Source organism: Fukomys damarensis, unplaced genomic scaffold, assembly GCF_012274545.1.
Source record: "Fukomys damarensis isolate Sample0158 unplaced genomic scaffold, DMR_v1.0_HiC HiC_scaffold_19, whole genome shotgun sequence".
Lineage (NCBI taxonomy): Eukaryota > Metazoa > Chordata > Mammalia > Rodentia > Bathyergidae > Fukomys > Fukomys damarensis.
Window position 1 is genome coordinate 10,017,474 of NW_022900931.1, and position 21,696 is coordinate 10,039,169.

General features: G+C 46.5%; 1 protein-coding gene and 1 pseudogene across 1 annotated transcript in view; both read left to right on the plus strand.

Moving 5' to 3' along the window:
• Positions 1-476: 476 nt before the first annotated feature.
• On the plus strand, positions 477-2,723 carry LOC104855294 (annotated as a pseudogene).
• A 16,487-nt stretch (positions 2,724-19,210) lies between these two features.
• LOC104855301 (cytokine receptor common subunit beta) overlaps positions 19,211-21,696 on the plus strand; it is a 13,323-nt gene continuing 10,837 nt past the window's right edge. The window contains exons 1-3 of the mRNA XM_033765940.1: positions 19,211-19,425; positions 20,304-20,546; positions 21,404-21,530. Coding sequence (XP_033621831.1) covers positions 20,471-20,546; positions 21,404-21,530 — 203 coding nt within the window. The 5' untranslated portion in view covers positions 19,211-19,425; positions 20,304-20,470. The remainder of the gene's footprint in view (positions 19,426-20,303; positions 20,547-21,403; positions 21,531-21,696) is intronic.

A 21,696-nucleotide genomic window follows, 5' to 3' on the forward strand; every position in this document is an offset into this window, starting at 1 on the left:
GGCTCTACCTGCCCCTCTGTCCTGGAACCTTGGTCTTTGACAGGCCACACCCTCATCTCCTGCCTCAGGGTCAGGCAAGTGCTCTAAGGGTCTTCTGAGTCCTCGCCTATAGACTGGGGATGTCAGAACCCACATCACAGGGCTGCTGCTTGGGTGCATTCACCAAGGGGTCCTAACTTGTCACCTCTGCAGCTGTGCCTGGCTCGGAGTAGGTATGGACACATGTGGTTTAGCCGGGGATCATTAAAAAAGAAAGAGAAAAAGGAAGAACATTTTCAGCAGAGGCAGAACAACTGAGAGGATTTGGCGGAGTCTAGAAGGTGACTAGAGACCAGACAGGGCTAACGCATCTCCATTACCCGCTGCTGCAATGTTCCTTGCCAGCTGGTTGCACAAGGAGAAATCAAGCAAACAGCCCACAAGCTTCAGAGGGCAGCCTCAGATTTGGAATTTCCTAGAAGCGGAGTGGGAGGAATATGTACATCACTAAGCAGCTGGACCCAGTCTCCCCAGGCGCGCAACACCCAAGGGCACTGGAGGAGGGGCTCTGGGTGGGAGGAGAGTGACACCAGCTCAGCTCCCTCCCGTGGGAGCCAAGGTGGTGTTTGTTGGGCTGTGGGGCACCCTGGAATGGTACAGGTGGAAGGCACAGTGTCAGAGAGAATCACGGCCACACAATGAAGGGGTGAAAGTGAACTTTCATCCAGTAATTACTGCCAAAGGACAACTTTATATAAGTGTATTACTTGGCTTTATGTCAGTTGTAGAGTCTGGCACCACTTCATGCCATAAAACACAAGAAGTTCCAATGAGCGGGCAGAGGAGGCTGGTTTTCAGACAGCAAAGGGCAGGTGAAAGACACTCTCTCTGTAAGGCCAGACAGGGAGATAGAACAATAGAAAAATCCCAGATTAACAACAGACTACTTCAGGTTCTCTTTTTTTTGTGTGTGTGAGAGGATTAAGGCAGAGGAGACTTCATTAACATGTCGATTGAAACTAGCTTGTTGGGGAAATGTGACACTTATCCCTCCAATCCCAACTCATTGCGAGGTCAGGTAAACAATTTAGGAACAGCTCAGTGAGGCTGAAGTTTAGCACGACTGACTCCATTTTGATTTTTAGCCTGATCTGTTAGGGCCTAGTACAGGAACTTAATCCCAAACAATGGCCTCCTGCTGTTTAATTTGATTTGATTTGATTTGATTTGAGGTCAGGTCCCACTATCCTGTTCAGGCTGGCCTCAAACTCTTGGACTCAAGTGAATCTCCTACTTCAGCCTTCTGAGCAGCTGGGGAATAGCTGCGTCCTTAGGAGCACACTGCAATTTGTGACCAGGCGGAGGGCGGTGCACCATGGCCTGGGCCCAGCGTCCCCAGCCTCCCCTCAGGGCGTCCCCAGGCATGGTCGCAGAGCTGGCCACTTCCGGGAAGGAGCAGGCCAACATCTGGGAAGGAACGGACCTGTGAGTGAGCGGCGGCCAGCGCACTGCGCCAGCGGCCCAGGAAGCCAGGAGAAACGCAGCGTCCAAGCCGGTCGAGATGCAGCGGAAGTACGTCAAGAAGGAGATGTCACCTCTCCTGCGGAATCTCATGCCTTCATTTATCGGGTATGGTCCAACAATTCCAAGACAACTGACATCTGTCTTCCAGATTCAAGCTCTGCTGCCTTTTTTTTTTTTTTTTTTTTTTGGTACCGGGGATCGAACTCTGGTCCCTGCGCTTGCAAGGCAGGCGGTGTAAGCTCTGCTGCTTTTTCGATTTCTGGAGATGGAGTAGTTTCAAGAAACCAGAGTTTCTTTAGAACTCCAATTCAAAGAACACCTCATGAACTAAGGAGCAGAGAAAGCAACAGATTATCTGCACCTTCTTACCTTGCCAGGAGCCTAGCAGATTTCCCTCAGGAGTGTGGCTCCTCTCAGTCATTTTTGACAGAAGTTAATTTTGCTGTTGAAAATGGAGATTCCAGTTCTCGATATTATTATTCGGGCAATTTTTTTGATGGTCAGAGAAGGCGGGCACTGGGAGATCGTGTGCATGAAGACTACAGATATTATGAATACAACCATGATCTCTTCCAAAGAATGCCACAGAATCAGGGGAGGCATGCTCCGGGTATTGAGAGAGTTGCTGCTACATCTTTAGGAAATTTAACTAACCATGGATAGGAAGACTTGCCCCTGCCCCCTGGCTGGCCTGTGGACTGGGTAAGGAGAGGGAGAAAATATTATGCAGATCATAACACAAACACAACTCAAGCATCCTCCTGAACGAGAAGGACTTCCTCTTGGATGGGGACGAGCTGAGTCTTCAGAACTTGGAAACTATTACATAGATCACACAAATAAAAAGGCTCAGGACAGGCATCTCTGTGCTCCTAGCGTACCTCAGGGTGACCAACCTCCTCCTGTCACACACCAGCCACAGCAAACTGAGAGAAACCAGTCCCTTCTGGTACCTGCAGCTGCACACACCGCAGGAATTCCTGACCGGCTTCAAGTTTAAGCTTGAGCCCCTGTGAAATCTCACTGCATTCTGAAGTGGGGACTCTTTCAGCTGGCTGATGGATGCATACCAGGGAAGGCTAAAGTTGCTCTTCATGAAGGAACTGGAACAAATTGTCAAAATGCACATCGCCTACAGACAGGCTCGTCTCACTGAGTTGGAAAATCGCAAGCAGAGACAGCAGTGGTATGCCCAGCAGCACGGCGAGAATTTTTTTTGAGACAGGGTCTCACTATATACTTGAGACTGACCTGGAACTCACTATATAGCCCAGGCTGGTCTCGAACTCACAGCAATTCTCCTGCCTCAGCCTCCTGAGTGCTGGGATTACAGGCCTGTGCCAACATGCCCGGCCATGGTGAGAATTTTTAAGTTAACTTTTCAAAATAAATGTTAAGTTTTATAAGAGCCTTCAAGTATTTGCAGCTCAAGACATGCAGACAAATACCTTTGTTAACAAAGGCAGCTTACATTTTGGAAATTATAAAATTTTAATTTTACATGCATTTTGTCACTAGAAGCTTTATTAGAAAATAAAAATGAGTTAACCATTCAAAAGAAATTAAATAGTAGGGAAAAGAGCCAAGCTCCTTTTTGATTTGCAAAGGCTTTTGAAAGGAAGGACAAGGGTGTTAAGTGAGAGAGCAGGGACTCAGGGAAAATACAAAAGGCTGGTGAGTATCAAGGTGAATGGCTGTCATGTCTGTTCACTGGTTATTATTGTCAAGGTTGGGATCCTGTCCTCCTAGAGACTGCGAGACACCAAGTCCTGGTGCTTCCTGATGGTTCCATTTCAAAGGAATGGCTTCCAGGTCCGGGAGTTGTAGGAGATCCATATCTATCTCTGAGGACAGAGGGAAGATTCACCACTGTCAGCCCTTTTTAGCCAAAGCTCTAAGAATGGGAGGTCAGCGGCCCATGATGAGAAGTTGGCTGGAGCATACAGTAAATCCTTGCTGGGCGGCAGGCCCTCCCGGGTCGGTGTTCTCACGGGCGGCGGGGCCATCCTAGGGACGTGGCCTTGTGCAGCTAGAAGCCACGCTAGAATTTGGTCTCCTCAGCGTGCACAGTCTGGACAGAGAACCCCTCCTTCCCACTCCTCCGCTGCCCAGAGGCCTGACCAGTGGAGCACAGAAAGCTGCTGTCTCTCACACATATGCACAAATGCCACAATACGTCAAACAAGCACCTAAACGCTATAGCCTAAGGAAATTTACAGACACACATCCACAGGCACAGAATTCCACTGGAATGACACAGAAGCATTGCTAGCTCACATCAACAGGCAAGGGTGAAAGCAGGGTTGGATCCACAGCTATGCAACCTCCGCGATTGTGCAGGGCTTCGCGCTCAGAAGGTTCCCAGCTGGGTTTAACACTACTGTCATAGGTTTGAAATTCATAAGAATTTTGGAACAAGTGGCCCCCCACACTTTCCTTTTGCACGTGGCTTTGCACGTGCAGATGCACGCACTGGCATTCGCTATCTCATTCTATCTTGCTCTTCCCAGGCTGTCCTCACACCCGAAGAAGATCTGTCCCATCCTTAGTCCTGAATCCCCAGCTCCGTAAAAGAACAGCAAACTCCAGCAGGAGGGGCTGAAAGTAATGTCGAGCACAGACCTCTAGGTGGCAGCACCACGCCGAGTCAAAGCTCAGTGAAGGCGTGGAGGGAAGTGGGTGGTGCCGGCAGAAGTGGGCGTCCTTGAGCTACTGGTGGAATCTGCTCATTTCCAGAAAGTGTAGCTGTTTCCCAAAGTAAGAGTCTGGAAGGGATTAGCTAATCCATTCTACTGCCAATCCATTCCCCGCCCCTTCTTTTGTAGCACTGGGGACTGAACCCAGAGCCCCACACATGATAGGCACGTGGTGTATGCTGATTACTGATTTAAACAATTTTGTTTCTTTTTCTAAAAGTCTGACTACAAATACAATTCATTTTATTATAGAAAATAGTACACATACAAGAATTAAAGTCATCTCTATAACTTGACACTTAGGTCCCTTTTATAAAAGGATGTGAAAGTGGCCATGCCTCCTCCCCTCCCGCAGGATTGAAATTTTTCTCTTGTTAGGCACCTACGCATATTTCTTATGTACTCATCGAAGCACCATACGGGTGAGAAAAAAAAAATGGAATGGGGAAGTGAACAAGTGCATGTGAATAAATGGAATAATAATAATAATAAAACCTGGAAAAGCACCAAAGAGTGCAGAGCAAGAAAGGGTGAGGGTGGTTTTTTTTACAGGAGGAATCAAATTATAAATTTTAGCTAACTGATACATGTATCTGTGATTTCCAGTTTGAATGGTGTTTATTTTAATTGGTGTGCTTAAAACATTTCTTGTGCATTGCAAATTCTTGAATTGTAATTATAGGGTTAACTTTCCCTTTTCTCAGCTCTTTCGGTTTAAGACAAGAACACTGATTCAAGGTTATTTGAGGTCCTTTGGCAGCCAGTCAAATTTAAAATGTAACAGTCTGTGAATAAAGAAAAAAAAAAGGAAGAAAAGGAGCTGCAAGCAGCTGCAGCCAAGTTTGTTATAGAAGGTTTATAGTAATGAGATGGGGAAAAGTACTAAGAAGGCTATGAGAGATATATTTCCGATATAAGAGGACTTCATATGATAAAAGTTTTGTCCTGCTAGAGAGATAAAAAGAGAATGACAAGACCCGATAGCTTACCTACGCTGAGCAAAAGCTTGAGGAAATACGTTATCAAAAGAAATATGTAGGGTTGCTTTGGCTTGATAGTTTGGTGGAGCTCAAGTTGCTCCTGAAGCAAATGTGTGTGAAAGAATGATTTGTGTTTTAACAGAGTAGAAACTCGCTCCATTAAAAATGTATGTTAAACAGCTTCAAAAGCGGCTGTGGACTGTGGACTACAATTGATCCCCGTGGGGTTGAGAACCCTTTATGAAGCAAATTAGCCCTCCTTTGATGTTGGGTGGTCAGTGGAAGGGACCATAGATGGGAAACAATCGGATGCATACAGTGGGTGGCGACTGAAGACAGAGGGTGGCTAGGGTGTCCCAACCAAGTTCTTTAAATTGATTCATGGCTGAATATAATGTAGACCCTCTTGGCTACTGCCCTGTTTAGAGGCTTACTGAAAGACACCTGTGGCCTGAGCTGAGCAAAAGCCAAAAGGAAAAAAAAAAAAAAAAAAAAAAAAAAAAAAAAAAAAGAATCAACCTGCCAGTAGCATCAGAGACAAAGTGGGAACAAGAAAGATTAAGAGTTGGCCACCAAAATATACAGTAACCTTGACTGGGAAGCAAAGCAGGAGCCTGACTGAAGGCTCAAAAAGAAAGCAGATCTGTTGGCAACAGCACTCATGGGGAAAAAAAGAGATCACTAAGGGGCAGGGGTGCAAACATTGGCAAAACAGGAGCCAAACCAAGCCAGGATCTACAAGTCGACCAAAGCTATATTGCATTGTGCACAAAGGTGCACAATATAAAAAAACATGGACACTGGAAAAATGAGTGCCCAGAAAATGATGACAGAGATGATAAAAATTCCAAAATTAGGAGGCCACATGCAAAAGGCTATCCCTCCCAGAAGAAACCAGATGCTGGCCTCATTGGACTGGCAGGAACTGAAGGTTACGGGGACTAGGCAAGACTGAGTTCCATCTCCTAAGGCCCTCAGAAGCCCCTGGTCACAGTGAAAGTAGGGGGTCAATTGATGGACTTTCTGGTAGATAGTGGAGCTGAGCGCTCAATAATGACTCAACCCATTGGGCCACTATCCAAAAATCAAGTGACTATTGTTAGAGCCACTGGGGTCTCAGAATGGAGGCCATTTTTTCTGGTCTAAGAGGTGTGTCACAGGGGAAAAAGAGGTCCAGCATGAGTTCCTGTATCTTCCAAACTGCCCTGTTCCGCTGTTGGGAAGAGACTTACTCCACAAGTTACAGGCTCAAATTCCCTTTGGGCTGCAGAAAAGATGCCTTTAAGTTTGACTCACCCAGAGATCATGGTATTGACCTTTACCATCCCATAGGCTGAGGAATAAGGACTATATTTAGATAAGCAGCCACAATCCAGAACAAATAAACTGTATGGGCTGGCATATAAGAGTCCTGGGGTATGAGCTGAAGATAATCCACCTAGGCTGGCTATAAACCAAACACCAGTGATTGTGGAACTAAAAGCAGGAACAATTCTGGTTTGAGTCCACCAATACCTCCTTCCCTAGGAAGCCATAAAAGGCATTCAGGGACATTTAAAATGGCTCTTAGAATATAGAAACTTGACAAAATGCCAGTCATTCCAGGACACTCTGCTTTTGCATACACCCAAATGAGGAACTAATGAATATTGACCAGTACAAGACTTACATGCTATAAATCAAGCACTAAAACCATATACCCAATGGTACCAAATCTATACACATTGATGGGACTTATTCTGGCAAGTACTGCCTAGTTTACTTGCTTAGATTTAAAGGATGCTTTTTTCTGTCTGTACCTCACATTGGTCAGTCAGCCCACCTTTACATTTCATTGGAAGGATCCTGTCACAGACATAAAAAGAACAGCTGAGCTGGACTAGGCTTTTCCAAAGGATCAAAAACTCTGCTACAATCTTTGGAGGGGCACTGGCCACAAACTTCAAAGCTTTCATTCCACCAGGAGACATTTGCATCCTACTATGTATGTAGATGACCTCCTACTTTCAAAGAACTATAATCTTTTAAAAAATATATACTGGGGATCAAATTCAAGACCTTGCACTTGAGAGGCAGGCAGTGACACCACTGAGCTAAATCCCTGGCCCTGTAATATTGATTATGCCCAAATCAGGCTGTAAAGAGTTAACCCCACAATTGGCTTGTTTACAGAAGTGAGTCTGGCTGAAGCCTATGTGCCAAGGTCAGAGTAACTCACACCCAAATTCCATTCCCACAACTAAAACCTTCTGACTAGAAGGACAATGTTCTAATTACAACTATATATTTTGTCTATTCTGTTCCTAATTTGAGAATGCTTTGTCTGGTCCCTTATGAGCCTTGTTTACATTAATTTCTATAGAAACCACACGTAGTTCACCTTTTCCCCAATTGATTGCCAATAAAAATCAGTGCCTGGAACTGGTCAGTGCTTTTGTTGGTTGCACCAGCATTGGTTGTCCTGGCAACCCACTTTCTCTCTTTTAGTTCTGTCTCTTAGTGTATTTTTTTTCTCATGTCTCCATCATATACTTGGCAGGTGGGTGCTAGAACCTAATTGCAAGGGTCTTTAGCACCTATTGACAGCCCCAACCTGAGGAGACTACTATCAGGAAACTAAAGACCTTCATTTACTTTGGGGGACTAAAGATAAGGTAGCCAAGAAAAAGACACGAATTTGCCAACAAGAGGTCAAGTATCTAAATCTCACAATGGTCCAAGGGGGGCACCAGCTAGGCATAGAGTGGAAGCAAGCTGTTGATGCCCTCCCAACTCCAACCACCCAGTGTCAAATAAGAGAGTTTCTGGGGGCAATGGGATTCTGCCATACCTGGATCCCAAATTTCTCATTTATGCCCAAGTTCCTATATAAAGCCAGATATTGGTGGAAAAAAGAGATTCTCCTCTGAAAATCTGGCCAGGAGGAGAGCCTTTAGGAAAATCAAGGAAAGCTTGACTCAGACCCTAGCCTTAGGACTGCCAGATATAACCAAGACTTTCTTCCTATATGTCCATGAATAAAAGAGAATGGCCATAGGAGTCTTAACCCAGGTCATGAGATCCTGACATGGTCTGGTGGCATATTCGTCAAAACAGTTAGACTTTGTGGGCCTAGGATAGCCTCCATGCTTCAGGACACTTGCTGCCATTGCCCTGCTGATGCAGAAAAGCTGACAAACTGAACTTGGGTTAAAACTGACCATTCGAAAACCACACTCAGTTGTAACCTTAGCATACCAGAGAGAGCACCATTGGTTATCAAATCTGGGGATAACTCAGTATCAAGGGCTCCTATGTGAGAATTTCCACATAACCCTAGAGACAGTAAACACCCTTAATCTGTTTACTTTGATCCCAGTTGAACTGAGAGTTGAACTCTCCCCTTCATACTATATGAAATTCATGGATAAAATATTCCCAAGCTGGGGAGGTCTCACAGATTGCCATCTTGGAGACCCTGATGTTGAATATTTCATGAATGAAAGTAGTTCTATGTTGGAAGGGATCCAACTGGCAAGATAGGCAATGGTGACATTGGACTCTGTGGTAGAGGTTCAGCCTTTGCCTACCAGACCCTCAGCCAAGAAGACAGAGCTAATAGCCTTGACAAGGGTTCTTTTGCTAGAAAAGGACAAAAAACTAACATCTATACTGATTCCAAATATGCCTTTGCAACTTTGTATGTACATGGAGCTATGTAGAAAAAAAGGGCCTATTGACTGCTGAGGAAAAAGAAAGTACAAAAAACTTTTACAGCTACTAGATGCGATGTGGGCCACTTAAAAAAAGTGATTATTATGTACTACTGCAGAGGGCACCAATGGACAGGAACATTAGAAGCTAGAAAGAAACAAAAGCAGCCAGAGAAACAAAATGGGATGCATTTTTTTCAGGTTTCAGGTTGGTTGTCTTTGGCAGCAATGTCATGGTAGAAGGGCATGGTGAAATAGAGCTGCTCAGTAAGCAGGTCGCACAGGAAGAGCCCTGTAAAAGATATACCCTCACAAATCATACCCAGGGACCTACCTCCTCCAGCCAGGCCACACCTCCCAGCAGCACCTTTGGCAGTGAACTGGTGAGCGCAACGCCCCTGTAATCTAAGCCTCTTAATTCAGTCAAATTGATAATTTAGACTAACTGACACAATACCAGATAACTTGGAGTTAAAGAGAAAGAAAGAAAGAAAGGCAAATTTAGGGCTTTAAAATTAGAGTGCAAAGCCAAGGTTGAAGACTGAGGAAGTTCTAGATAACTCTGAAATAATTTCTTATGTCTTATAATCACAGGGTCAAGATTTCTGCCAAGCAAATGCTGAATCTGATTTTGTGAAAATATAAATATAATACAAATTAAATTAATGCCCTTGTTAGATCAGTTATGTCAAATGTAAGGGATTAATTGAGAAGAGAGACCATATGACTAGGAATGAGGACATTTGGGCAGATTCTGATGAATTTCAGAATCCCCCAATTCTGTGAGCCCCTATTAATATCAGTAGGAGTTTTTTCTCTCTGTCTAAGGAGGACAGCTTTCCCTTGCCTGAAGATCTAAATTAACTGACCAGAGATGTAGACTTGAGGGCCATGTTGCCTTCTCCAGAGCCCCTTCCCCTCTTTTCATTGTTTCCTGGCCTGGGAAGCCTGGTGGACCCCAGGATGGTAAGCACAAAGGCTGACCTGGGAGGAGATGCTGAAACTACTTGTATTGGTAGAAACCCAGGGAATAAGCGAGAAATGAATTTTCAAGATGTTAGACCAGAGCAGAAAGAATACCATAGTGGGTTAGACTTAATTCACTAATACGGAAGCATTCATCAGAGACTGGGTTAATGGGTCAGACTGCGCAGCTAGGAGTAGAGTTTGCTCAGTGCGAAAGACCATGGACCATTGAATGACATCTCGATGCTCAAGTTTTCCCTTGTAAATTATAGAGGAGGGAATGCACAGGCTTAGGGAGGTGAGTGCATATGACCTACTCCACCTTCCCAAAGGGTGACACAGAGAACGCTGCCTGCACTCAACCATGTAGAAACACTTTAGTGTTTTTACCAAAATAGTGAGGACTAGTCCGGGTGTGGTGGGGCATGACTGTAACCCCAGCACTTGGGAGGCTGAGGCAGGAGGAGTTCAAGACCAGCCTGGGCTACATAGTGAGTTCCAGATCAGTCTCAACTACATAGTGAGACCCTGTCTCAAAAAAAAAAAAAAAAAATCATCAGTTCCAAGCAGTCACCTGGGGACAAGGAGCTACACTAACCTGGAGATATGCATCCGCCTTCAGACAAATGTGTAATGAGCCTGAAGAGTGACCTCTCAGCTCAGAGCAAATCATCCTGAGAACAAGCTCATAGCAAGAACGAGGTGTAAGCGCTTGCAAATTGATAAAAAGCAGCTGGATGTTTCCAACTCTGCAGTTTTAGCAGAGACATTAAGACAGGTGCAACTTATTGCTGGGAGAAACAGCATGCTAGGTGAGGGTCCTTGTGTCACCATGACTCCTTATTCTTGTTGTCTCTGCATCATTTCTGTCCGATAGCCCACATACTAGAAGTCTTCGGAAATGCGATCATTTCAGCACCTACGGAAGGGCTCTGTGGTAGTTTTCTCTTGCAGATGGTGATGACAGTGGGAGATTCCGCCTTTGAAATAGGCTGATGGATTCCCTGGGGCCTGATGGGATCCTGGGCAGTGGAGAGACCCAGGGAATGGATTTCATCAAGTGTGGTTACCATGACAGGAAGCAGAACAAAGCAAGAAAGGGTAGTGTGACCCAAGGGATCTTTCGCAGAACCTAACTGGCCACGGTGTCCTTAGGACTGACCTAGTTGAGCAGCCTATTAAAGTTTTATTCTGTACAAGGGCAAAAATTCTAAAGTCTAGTGAGCTGCGTCACTGTAATAGGGAGCTGCGGCCTGTGTCCAGTTCCCGGAGCTGAGTGTGTGGACTCAGAGCCTTTGAGGGGGACCCTGCTCTACTACCAAATGGTAACATGGTGAGTATTGCTTTTGTCCTTCTCCAAAGGAAGGAACAGTGCACCCATAAAGGGAAACCACTAGATGTTTTGTTTGCTTGTTTGTTTTTTTGGTACTGGGGATCGAACTTAGACCTTGTTCTTGTGAGGCAGGCAGAGGCACCACTGAGCTAAATCCCCAGCCCACCACTAGATTTTTTTTTTTTTTTTGGTTTTTTGAGACAGCGTCTCACTACATAGTTGAGACTGACCTGGAACTCACTATGCAGCCCAGGCTGGTCTCGAACTCCCAGGGATCCTCCTGCCTCAGCCTCCCAAGTGCTGGGATTACAGGCGTGCACCTCCATGTCTGGCCTGAACACAGTATTCTAAAATGGCTTGGTGACCCTGCCTCCTGGTGGTCCTGGACTCATGTGTCTCCCCTTGCAGACTGTGGGCCAGACCTGTGACTTATTTCCAATTAGTGGAATGCTGTAAAGGGGTAGGAATGTCACTTTCAGGTTGAGGGAGGAAGAGACTGATTCTCTTGCTCTCTCCCCTGTGCTAACTGTGGTGACAGCAGCTGCCGTGTTGTACACTGACTCGTGGAATGGCTCATGCGTTGTCTTCATCTGTATGGGCTTCTGAAACACAGTCTTTAGACTGGGTGATTTACTCACAACAGGAATTTACTGCTCACTGTTTTGGAAGCTGGGGAATTCTGCTATCAGCATGCCGACAGACTCAGGGCCTGGTGAGGGAGTGCTCCTTGTAAAGAGCATCACTCTGTCTCAGCGCAGTGGAAGAGGCAGACACACTCCTTCTAGCCTCTTCGTAAGAACCCAGCGGAGCACATGTGTTCTCACCCAGAGACCCTCAGATAACAAGCCTTGTTTTAAGCAGGCACTGACATCATGGTTTTTACTTTTCTGCTGGAAGGTGGGACCATCTTAGAGTCTGCCTGCATTCCAGCGGTCCTTCACACAGGCCAGCACTACGCGTGGGGCTCTTCTGGGCCTCAGGGAGCCCCTGCAGCAGCCAGATGGGGAACTGCCAGGACCCTGCGATGTCCACTCACAATGTTCTATTATCTTACTTAGGATGATGGTGTAATTCATTTCTGCTTTTTTTTTTTTTTTTTTGTACCGAGGATCGAACTTGGGTCCTTATGTTTGCGAGGCAGGCAGCAGAACCACTGAGCTAAATCCCCTGCCATTTCTGCTAATTTTTCAGAATAGTATATGCACATACAGACAGCAAGCTGGTGGGATTCCAGGCATGCAGGGATTTTAGCAAATTTGTGAGGGGAAAGTTTTAACAAAGGTATTGTGGACATGAGGCATTCCTCACTTATGTGAGATAAGCCAGCTTTTCTTGGAAGGGACAGGAAACCTCACAGCCTGCTTAAGAAAAATAGGCAGTAGGGCCGGGGTTTTAGCTCAGTGGTTCTGCCGCCTGCCTCAAAAGCACAAGCCACCTGCGTTCGATCCCCAGTACCAAGAAAAGAAAAATAGGCAGCAGCCAACCATCGGTTGTTCCATTTCTCCCCATGAGAAGAGGAAAATTCAATTCTTTGGTATTACGGGGTTTTAGTTTCCATATTGGGAATGTTCCTGGGACATTCCTTGGACCCTCTAAAGACCCCACAAGGTGGCATGTTAGTACCAGGAAGAGTACAACTAGGGCTCTTCCTCCTTCCAGACGAGAAAACATTTTGCATTTGTGCTCAGGGTATGAATGCACTTAACTATTCCCTGTAGATGGTATCCACAATTTTGTTCTCCAGAGTATTTTACAGGCTTTCATGCTACCATCGCTGACATTGTTTTTAAAAATAAAACACAAATACAATGAATAAATGAAAAGAGTAGATATTGCCCCGGGGATAGGGAAAAGTAATAGATTTATAAGAAAATATTATGTACAATTTTATGCCAATAGTTTGGAAAATCTGTAGGGAAGGCACAATTAACCTGTAAAATGTAACTTAACAAGATCAGTTCAAAAGGAAGTAGAAATGCTAATGCAAAAGAAGAGAGGTGAAAATCTTTCTGATGTTGGTTTTAATCTGGTGCCCAATGGATTACTCAACCGTAGGAGCCTGCCTGGAGGTAGGAAGGAAGCCCAGCTCCTGAGATGGGGTGTTTGCCTCGGGCTGGGACACTTGGGAAGCAAATGCCAGCCTTCCCCAAGGCAGAGTGTTTATAGAAACCAACAAGTCTCCTTTGAAATGATAAAATATTACAAGGCAGGATAATCATAGACAAGCTTATGTAATAATTAACTACTTTTGAATGCATTAATCCTTCAGAGTTTTAAAGGCGAGCTCTTTTAAGTTTTTAAGCTCATTTAAATTTTTAAGTTCTCAGAAGGCGAATTACTCTTAAGTGACAGATAATCCCCATGTTATTTCAGTAATACCAGTGAAAGGGTGAGATGTGAGAATTTCCTATTTTGTTCGATGCAGCTGTTGTTTCCCTAAAGTGCCAGGACAAAGTACACCAGCTCCTCTTTAGAAAGGAATCCTTGGGTCAGGGAGGTGATGGTCATTTCCAGGCTGGAGGTTGCTTGCTGTTTCTCAGAAAGGGACTTGTGGACTGGAACTAAAAGCTATCTGGAGACCTCAAAGTCAATCCCATTTTGTTTTATGTGAAACCAAGCTCTTGTCTCCCAGGGGAAAAAAATGAGATCCTCCGATGCTAATAAACACATTCATTTCGTCTTTGTTACACATATTAAGACTGTGGATAATATAGTTGCTTCCAATGCTTGTGAAGCATCACTCAAGCTAAATTATATAATTTATGAAAATAGATGATGGCTCAAAAACTATGTCAGTGCACACAAATGATTCAGTAGTGAGTTTGGCAAGTTTCTTACAGATGCCCGATCCACAGAGACAATGAAACTCTCAGTGATGGTTACAGCCCTGGGAAAGTCATCCTGAGCTTGTTGAACCTAGCGTTGTGAGCCAGAAAGGCAAGTACCACATGTTCTCCTTCTGCGCGAAGGCCAAGCAAGTCCTGTCGTAGAAGTGAAGAGCAGGATAGTGGTTACCAGAGCGCAGGAAGGGCTGGGAATGAGGACTGTGGTTATCGGGCACCAAAATACAGTTATCGAGGAGGAAAAGGCTCCAGTGTCCTACGGTGCTGGAGGATAAATATGGCTCACAACAGTTTATTCCAAAATAGCTACAAGAACTAATCAAAACACAGAAAGTATGTTTAAAATTTTTGGAAAAAGACTCTCCCTCGCCTCAAACACACTCACTCATCCACTGTCCTTGCCTCTTTCTGAAGCAGTTCTGGAAGTCTTCTTTCATGAGTGTCTTTAAGAGGTGTGATTAAAAAAAACCAAAAAACAAAACCAACTGAAAAACCAAAAGCCACAGTACATGTTGTTGCTGAGCACCATCCAGCAATGGCGGGCTCATCAAAACACGACGGTGTGAGCCGGGCGTAGTGGTGCACGCCTGTAATCCCAGCACTCGGGAGGCTGAGGCAGGAGGATCGCTGTGAGTTCCAGACCAGCCTGGGCTACATAGTGAGTTCCAGGTCAGTCTCAACTACACAGTGAGACCCTGTCTCAAAAGACAAAAAAACAAACAAACAAACAAGAAAAAACACATGATGGAGTGTGGTCATCCACTTGATTCATTGGCACTGGCTCCATTCAACTTTTGGTTCTTCCCCCAAATTCAAATAATCATGGAAAAAAATAATCATGGAAGGTAAATGTTTTGAATGGACTCAGGACATTTAGGCAGCCACAACAGTGCCAACTGAAGATGAAAAACAGGACTGTGGAACTGCTTCCCAAAGTGCGAGAACCATGGGACGGGTGTGTTCAGAGTGGGGGCGGATTTGGGGGTGATTGATCACAGTGTATCTTTTACTGTAATAAAGTTTAAAAATGTAAACATTCACTGTATTTTCTGATCTTATCCCATGGAGTCATGCAGAAGTCCGCCTAAAATTTAATGAAATTAAATCCATGGAGGGCATTTTGGTCAGGAGCAACCCTGGGACCCTGTAGGACAGACTTAGGGTTTGGGAACAGGCAGAATGAGAGGTGGAAGGAAAAGAAAAGAAAGCAAAGCAAAGGAATGGAATAGAAAGGAAAAAAGAAAAAGAAAAGAAAAATTCCCTCTCTCTGTAAGAAGAAAGTTCTGATGCTCCCATCTTAGGCCCAACTTTCAGCGAAAGACAACTATAACAGTTCTCATGAGTTCCTCTGAAGTAACGAGATGTATGTTATTAAAACACCTCTTGTGGTTGCTTGGAGGAGGAGACAGAGCCATCTTTTCTGGTGTGGGCCCTTGAGAGATGAACGCCGGCCATCACAGGAGAGGAGCCGGTGCACGGAAGATGGAGCGAGAACAAGCCTTTTTGCACATACCTGAGTAGAGCCGAACCAGCTTCACCCAGGATACAGCAAGGCAAGAAAGAAGAGGAAAAATACGATCAAACACAGGGAGATGGAAAAGGAATCTGAAAAGAGGAGCCCAGGTTTTTCCTTTAATTTCCAGGTTGAAATTTTATTCACTAAAAAAAGTTTTATTGCTAAATACAAGTGCCCCGACTGCATGAAGTTTGGTGAATACCCATGTAATCGTTCCCCAGGGTAACAGAGAGACTCTTTCCGGGCTCCCAGATCTCCCCAGGGCCCCCAGACCCAGCACCCTGGCTCCCGTGGCAGAATCTGTCCCCTTGATTCTCTTTTTTACTGCCTTGTCACTGGGCTGCCCTTCGGAGCACTAATGCTTGTGTTACCTGATTGCAATCTGTGGGTCTCCCCTCAACTTCTCCCTCTTTCCTCCTTACAATGTATTTGTTTATGCACTCATTTTTTTTTTTGGCTTTTGTACTCTTTGTTCTAAAATGAAATCAGTTAGTTGTAAATGCATATCTGATCTAGCAAGAGTAAAATGTTGCAATGATTAACAATTGCAAAATCTATTTCCTTTATGAAGACAAACAAGAAGAACTTTGAATAGCTGAGTAGCAAGATGGATAGATCATTCATACAAATATTAAGAGAGTGCATTTGCTTGATAATTTTAGGAAAATGCCTGGAAGCATCTTGCTTGGCGTGACTGCAGCCATCTTGAGATGTGGCTAAGCTGTTAGTCCCAGAGTAACCCTCTTTCTTTCCCCTCTTAGTTTCCCAGCATGCCTTAGCTACACACAGCTATTAGAGTGGCGAGCGGGGGCACTAACGCCAGGGATGTCCTGACTTCTTAGATTTTAGCTTGAGGTAAAACCAGGTACATTCTGGCTTGGATGAAGTCCCTTTTGTCGTGCCCGCTATATAAAGCCTTCCCTTTGACCCAGGTTGCAAGATCCCATGGTCTTGTTTCTGTCCATAGGTCCCCAGCAGACTGCACTTAGTGCAACCCTGGAACTGTGAGTGTCCTTGTTTGATCTTTCTGCACCTTTCTCCTAAGGAAATCAGCTATCCTACATTTTCCCAGACCAGTACTATAATTTTTGTTGATCATTTCTGTGTTGCTGAGTTTTGAACCCAGGGCTTTTGCACAGAGCTACATTCTCAGCCATCCTCTTCTTAAAACAAAAAAAATTGACAAAGAGTCTCACTAAACTGCTAAGTTGCCCAACTGGGACTCAAACTTGTGATCCTTCTGCCTCAGCCTCCCACAGTTCTGGAAATTATAGGCTGGAGCCAGGAAGACCAGCTTTTACATTGTTTGGTCTTATAAAATTTAAATAATGATAAAAAGAAGATTGATAGAGGTTCAATTCTATTATAAATACCATCTTTGTAGATAGTTTATTGCTTAAAGAAGTAGCATTTAATTCTTAAAAAAGCAGCATTCCTTACATGAAATAAAACCTTTTCAAGAATACTAATTCATTGTTTAGTGGTTTAATTCCATTTAGGCCATGGACTCTTCAAGTCAAATTCATATAGGAGAGTTCTCTATATCTCGGGAGGAATATATTAGAAACAAAATGTCAATTTTGTCACCAGTTTCAAAAGAAGAAAAAAGTTCAAAAATATCCTTACCAAACCTCCTTGAGCCAGGCATAATAAGAGGAAGAAGCCAGACATGGTGGCACAGACCTGTTCCCAACATTCTGGGAGGCTGACTCAGGAGGACTAAATCAGAAGGGTGGGTAATTTAGCAACTTAGCAAGACCGTGTCTCAAAATAATAATAATAACAATAATGATAATAATAATAATAATAATAATTATTATTATTATTCTCTTAAAAGCCTGGAATTGTAGCACAGTGTAAAGGCCCTGGGTTCAATTCCTGGCACTGCCAAAATGAGGGGGAAAAAATATATGCAAGTTATTCCAAACATGTTTTTGCTTTTGCTACTCATGCCTCAAAACAGCAGATTTTACAAGAGCGCTTTAGGGAGGCAATTCCTCTTAGTTTTGAGTCACTGGAGGCTAAAATTTAAACGAAAACTTGTAGAAATGATTGCTGTGGGCTGCCATCTGTTTTTAGATGTTGAAGATGAAGGCAGTAGGAAATCCTCCTGAGTCCTTAATCGTACGTACAGAGTTTCTTCGAGAAATTTATTATCAGAAACTTTTATCTGAATACTGTTCTACCCCACAGAGGGAGATTAGGACCCTCATCCAATGGGCTGGGAGAAGAGTTGTTATTAAGCACAGTGGGAATCTCGGAAAGGAAGCCAGGAGCAGTCTTGTGCGAGCAGGGCTGAGAATTCAGTATTTGTATCTAGAAAAAATATCAGCACTTGGAGTTTGAAAACTAATATTTATGATAATAAGATCATGGTAATTTTTCATAGGTAATGTTCCAAAGTCATTCTTCCCTCCCACAGTTGGTTGTCTGATGATGACAAGTGAGTCAGGTTCCTTTGGAGACCTCGGCTGGGCCATGGGAGGACCAGGCTGATTCCTGGCACTGAGGTCACATGGAAGCTGGGACCAGGAAGAAGGCTGACAAATTTCACAGCTGAGGAGGGCACAGAGCCAGGATCGGGGACAGGAAGTGACACTCCTGAGATGGCATGACTAGGCAGAGGCTGACCAAAGGCTGAGACTCCTCTCTGGGGGATGAGAACATGGGGTCCTTCTGCTATTTTTATGGCAGAATCTGTCCGGAAATGTGGACTTGCAGTCTTCAGACACTGGCATCAGCTCAGAAAGGACAGAGATGAGGTTCTTTACCATCACCCTTGGGGTTCAGAAACCAAATAGGCATGAAGTTCTGCTCCTCAGGAAGGCCTGGAGCAATTCTGGGACCGGAAGCTTTGGTTGGGAGATTGATTTTGATTAAAAGCTCTGAAGGAAATAAGGAAATATGACAGCAGCCTGGTGACCCACGACACCCCCTCTGCTATGGGGAATCAAGGTCCCTGGAGACCACCGGGGGTGCTCACAGTGCTTTCAGTGGTGACACACAAGTCACCATTTAGCACAAGCACTTGCACTCCAGGATCTAAGTGCTTTACATGGAACATTACAGTCCTTGTAATGAGCCCATGATCAAAGGACCATTGTCACCTCCACTCTACTGATCAGTACACAGAGGTACAAAGAGATCACCTAACTTGCCTAAGGACACACAGCTAGCAAGCAAAAGAACCGAGACTGGAGCTCAGGTGGGCAGGTTTCAGTGGTACTGGCATTGCTTCTCCTGTCGGCTGTTCCCAGAACTGTGTCAGGGAATGGCCGTCCCAGACTTACCCTGATGGTTGATTCTTCACTTCATACACTGTCTAGGCTGAGCTCCTCCCCAGTCCCCAGCACAGCAGAGGGTTCAGGCAGGAAGCAGGACCACCCAGGAGTGAAGACAGCCTGCAACCCTGCCAGGGGAAGTTAGGGAGGGCTGCCCAGTCTAGGCCCTGTCTGAGTGGAGATTGAAGCATGAGTAATCTGTAGACAGAGCAGGCCAGGTAGAAGGAACAATATTCTGTCTAGCGGAAGGAACAACATCCTCAAAGTAGTAAGGGCTAGAATAAAAAATTTGTTTTAGGGGACTGGGGATTTAGCTCAGTGGTTCCACCGCCTGCCTTGCAAGCGCAAGGACCTGAGTTCAATCCCCGGTACACACACACAGACACACACACACACACACACACACACACACACACACACACTCTGAGGTGGTTAGAAGAATAAAAAATTGTTGTCTTAGTGCTCACAATTCCGAGAAGCAGAGTGATGTCAGGAAAACGCATGTGTGTAGAAATAGGCTGTTTCCTCTTTCGGCTTCTCTGTTCCCTCTCGAGGGCGGCAGAAGCTCACAGCTGTCTGGAGAGCCCTGAAAATTGGGGCTGTTCTGACACAGAGGTAGGCCTAGGTGCAGGGCCAGGACTGGGGTCTTCCAGGAGAGGGCCATGGGGGATCTGGGGAGGTTAGAGCTGAGGAGCAAGGGCTGAGTCCCCCCAAGGATGGGAGGGGTGCCTGGCCCAGTTAAGCAGTCCTAAATTTAAGTGGGTGTGACCAGGTTGGAATCAGTGGGACCCCAGACAGTGGATTTGCATAGAGACAGAGAAAGATGGGAAAGCTTTGGTGGTGGATGAGCATGGAGGATAAAGCAGGATCGTTCTGCCAATGTCCCTCCTCCTCCTCCTCTTCCTCCTCCTTCCCTGCCACAGCCACAGACAGAGCTTACAGTTGGTCCTGTGGCAGTTGTCCCCGTGTGTGTGTGTGTGTGTGTGTGCAGATGTTGGGGGAACGTGTGCTGCTTATATCTTTTGTAGGTTTTAGGAATTTTGAGGAAGAGTAGGAAGAGCATCTGACGTGTCCTATAACATCACCAGAGACAGCAAGGAAACGAGAACCCAGGCTGGGCCTCCACCTGCCCTGGGACACAGGGAAGGGGCAGGAAGAGCCTCAGGCCTAGAGGGAGGGGCAGCAGAGTAGATGGCATCAGGGAGGTGTGGCCCAAAAGTGTTTGTGCATCCTGAGACACACAGAAGTCTCCCCTGTGGGAGAAAGACCCCCAAAACGTGAGGGAGCTCAGCGCCAAACATGGGGTACAAACTCCGAAGCAGAGACTGCAGGACAGTTTGTAGCAACCTCAAGGCAGGTGAGGAACCAGGGCCCAGTGAGGAGGTCAGCAGCAGGATCAGGAGCCCAGGTGCCCCCTGGCCCATCATGGCCTTCGTCCTGCCATATGGAGACAGGGGCACTGGGCCCCACCTGTCCTCTATCCATTTTCCCAGGTCCAAGGGAGGAATGGCTGCTGCCAGGTGAACAAGGAGCTGGTGATGTAGGACACCAACTACATCAGCCCGGCAGCGACACGAGACCTCAGAGCAATGAGGACACCCACCTGTCCATAACCAGCATCCAACGGGCGCCAACCTGCAGGTCCAGAGATCACCGGCAGATGGCGCTGCTCCCAGGCCCGCTCCTCGTGGCCTTGCTGGCTCTGTGCTGGGGACCCAGTGTGGAAGGGTCACAGGGTGAGTCTGAGGCTCTGTCCCCGTCCTCATCCCACGTCTCACTCCTGAACATGTCGGGGACACCCCCACTGCACCCTGGAAGCTTTTGGACACCCACACCTCTCCTTTCTTCCTATCTTGCTCCTTTCTGTCCTCTCCACCTGGTCACCTGGGCTCTCCTCTAAGGTCCACACACCCCTGTCACTCTCCCCTGGAGCCTGAGCGTCCCACTGAGGGAGGCCCTGTCTCTGCCTGCCCATCTCACTATGGCACTCAAGCAAGGCCCTGACTTCAGGTGGGTCCAGCCTCTTCTCTGCTCCCCACCCCCCTCCCCTCTTCTCCCGGGAGGCTCTGATTCCCTCTGGCAGCCTTGGCCTGGGGCTCTCTCTGAAGCAGCCCAGCCACCTCTGCTGCTAGGAGGCCCTCTGGGGGCTCCTGGGGCTCTGAGACAGAAGGAGCCCCCCCCAGTGCCCCCAGACTGGCTTCTGTCACGACCTCAGGAATGACAGCCCCTTTTCCAAGCCCGGATCAGGCAGGCAGAGGACGGAGAGAAGCCTGAGTGTGGACCTGGGTGGTACCTCTTTCTGGGGGGCACTGTGGGGTGCAGGGGTGGGGCTGTGCCTGACACTGGTCCCCTCCTGAGGGCACCCTGCCCTAGGCCAGCACACGGGGCCCTGTAACGTGCTGAGGGTAAGCTAGAAGCTGTGTTTCTGTGGGGAGAAGAGTCCTGGACAAGTCGTCTCCCCCCCCGCCCAGCCCCGCTCTGCCCAGGGCGTCTGCAGGAACCTGGTTCCCTCCCCAGGACTGGGCATCCTGGAGATGCTTGGGGGCAGTGGCAAGGGGCTGAAGGAGAGCGACCCTTCTGCGTGTCCCTGCAGGTACCGTCCCGCTGCAGACCCTGCGCTGCTACAATGACTACACCAGCCGCCTTGTGTGCAGCTGGGCAGACACCGAGGCTGCTGGGCTGCTGCTCATCAACGTGACCCCCCACTGGCGGTTAAAAGGGTGAGTGAAGAGGAAGAACCGAGGGAGGCAAACAAGGGCTGTGTCTCCAGGGTGCCTGGTTAGGGCTGAGGGGGCACAGGGGAGTGGCAGGGCCAGCACAGGTTGGGGCCGGAGGGGCCAGGAGTCCAGCTGGGTGCTTGCTGGGGGCTGATGCACCTCCCACCCC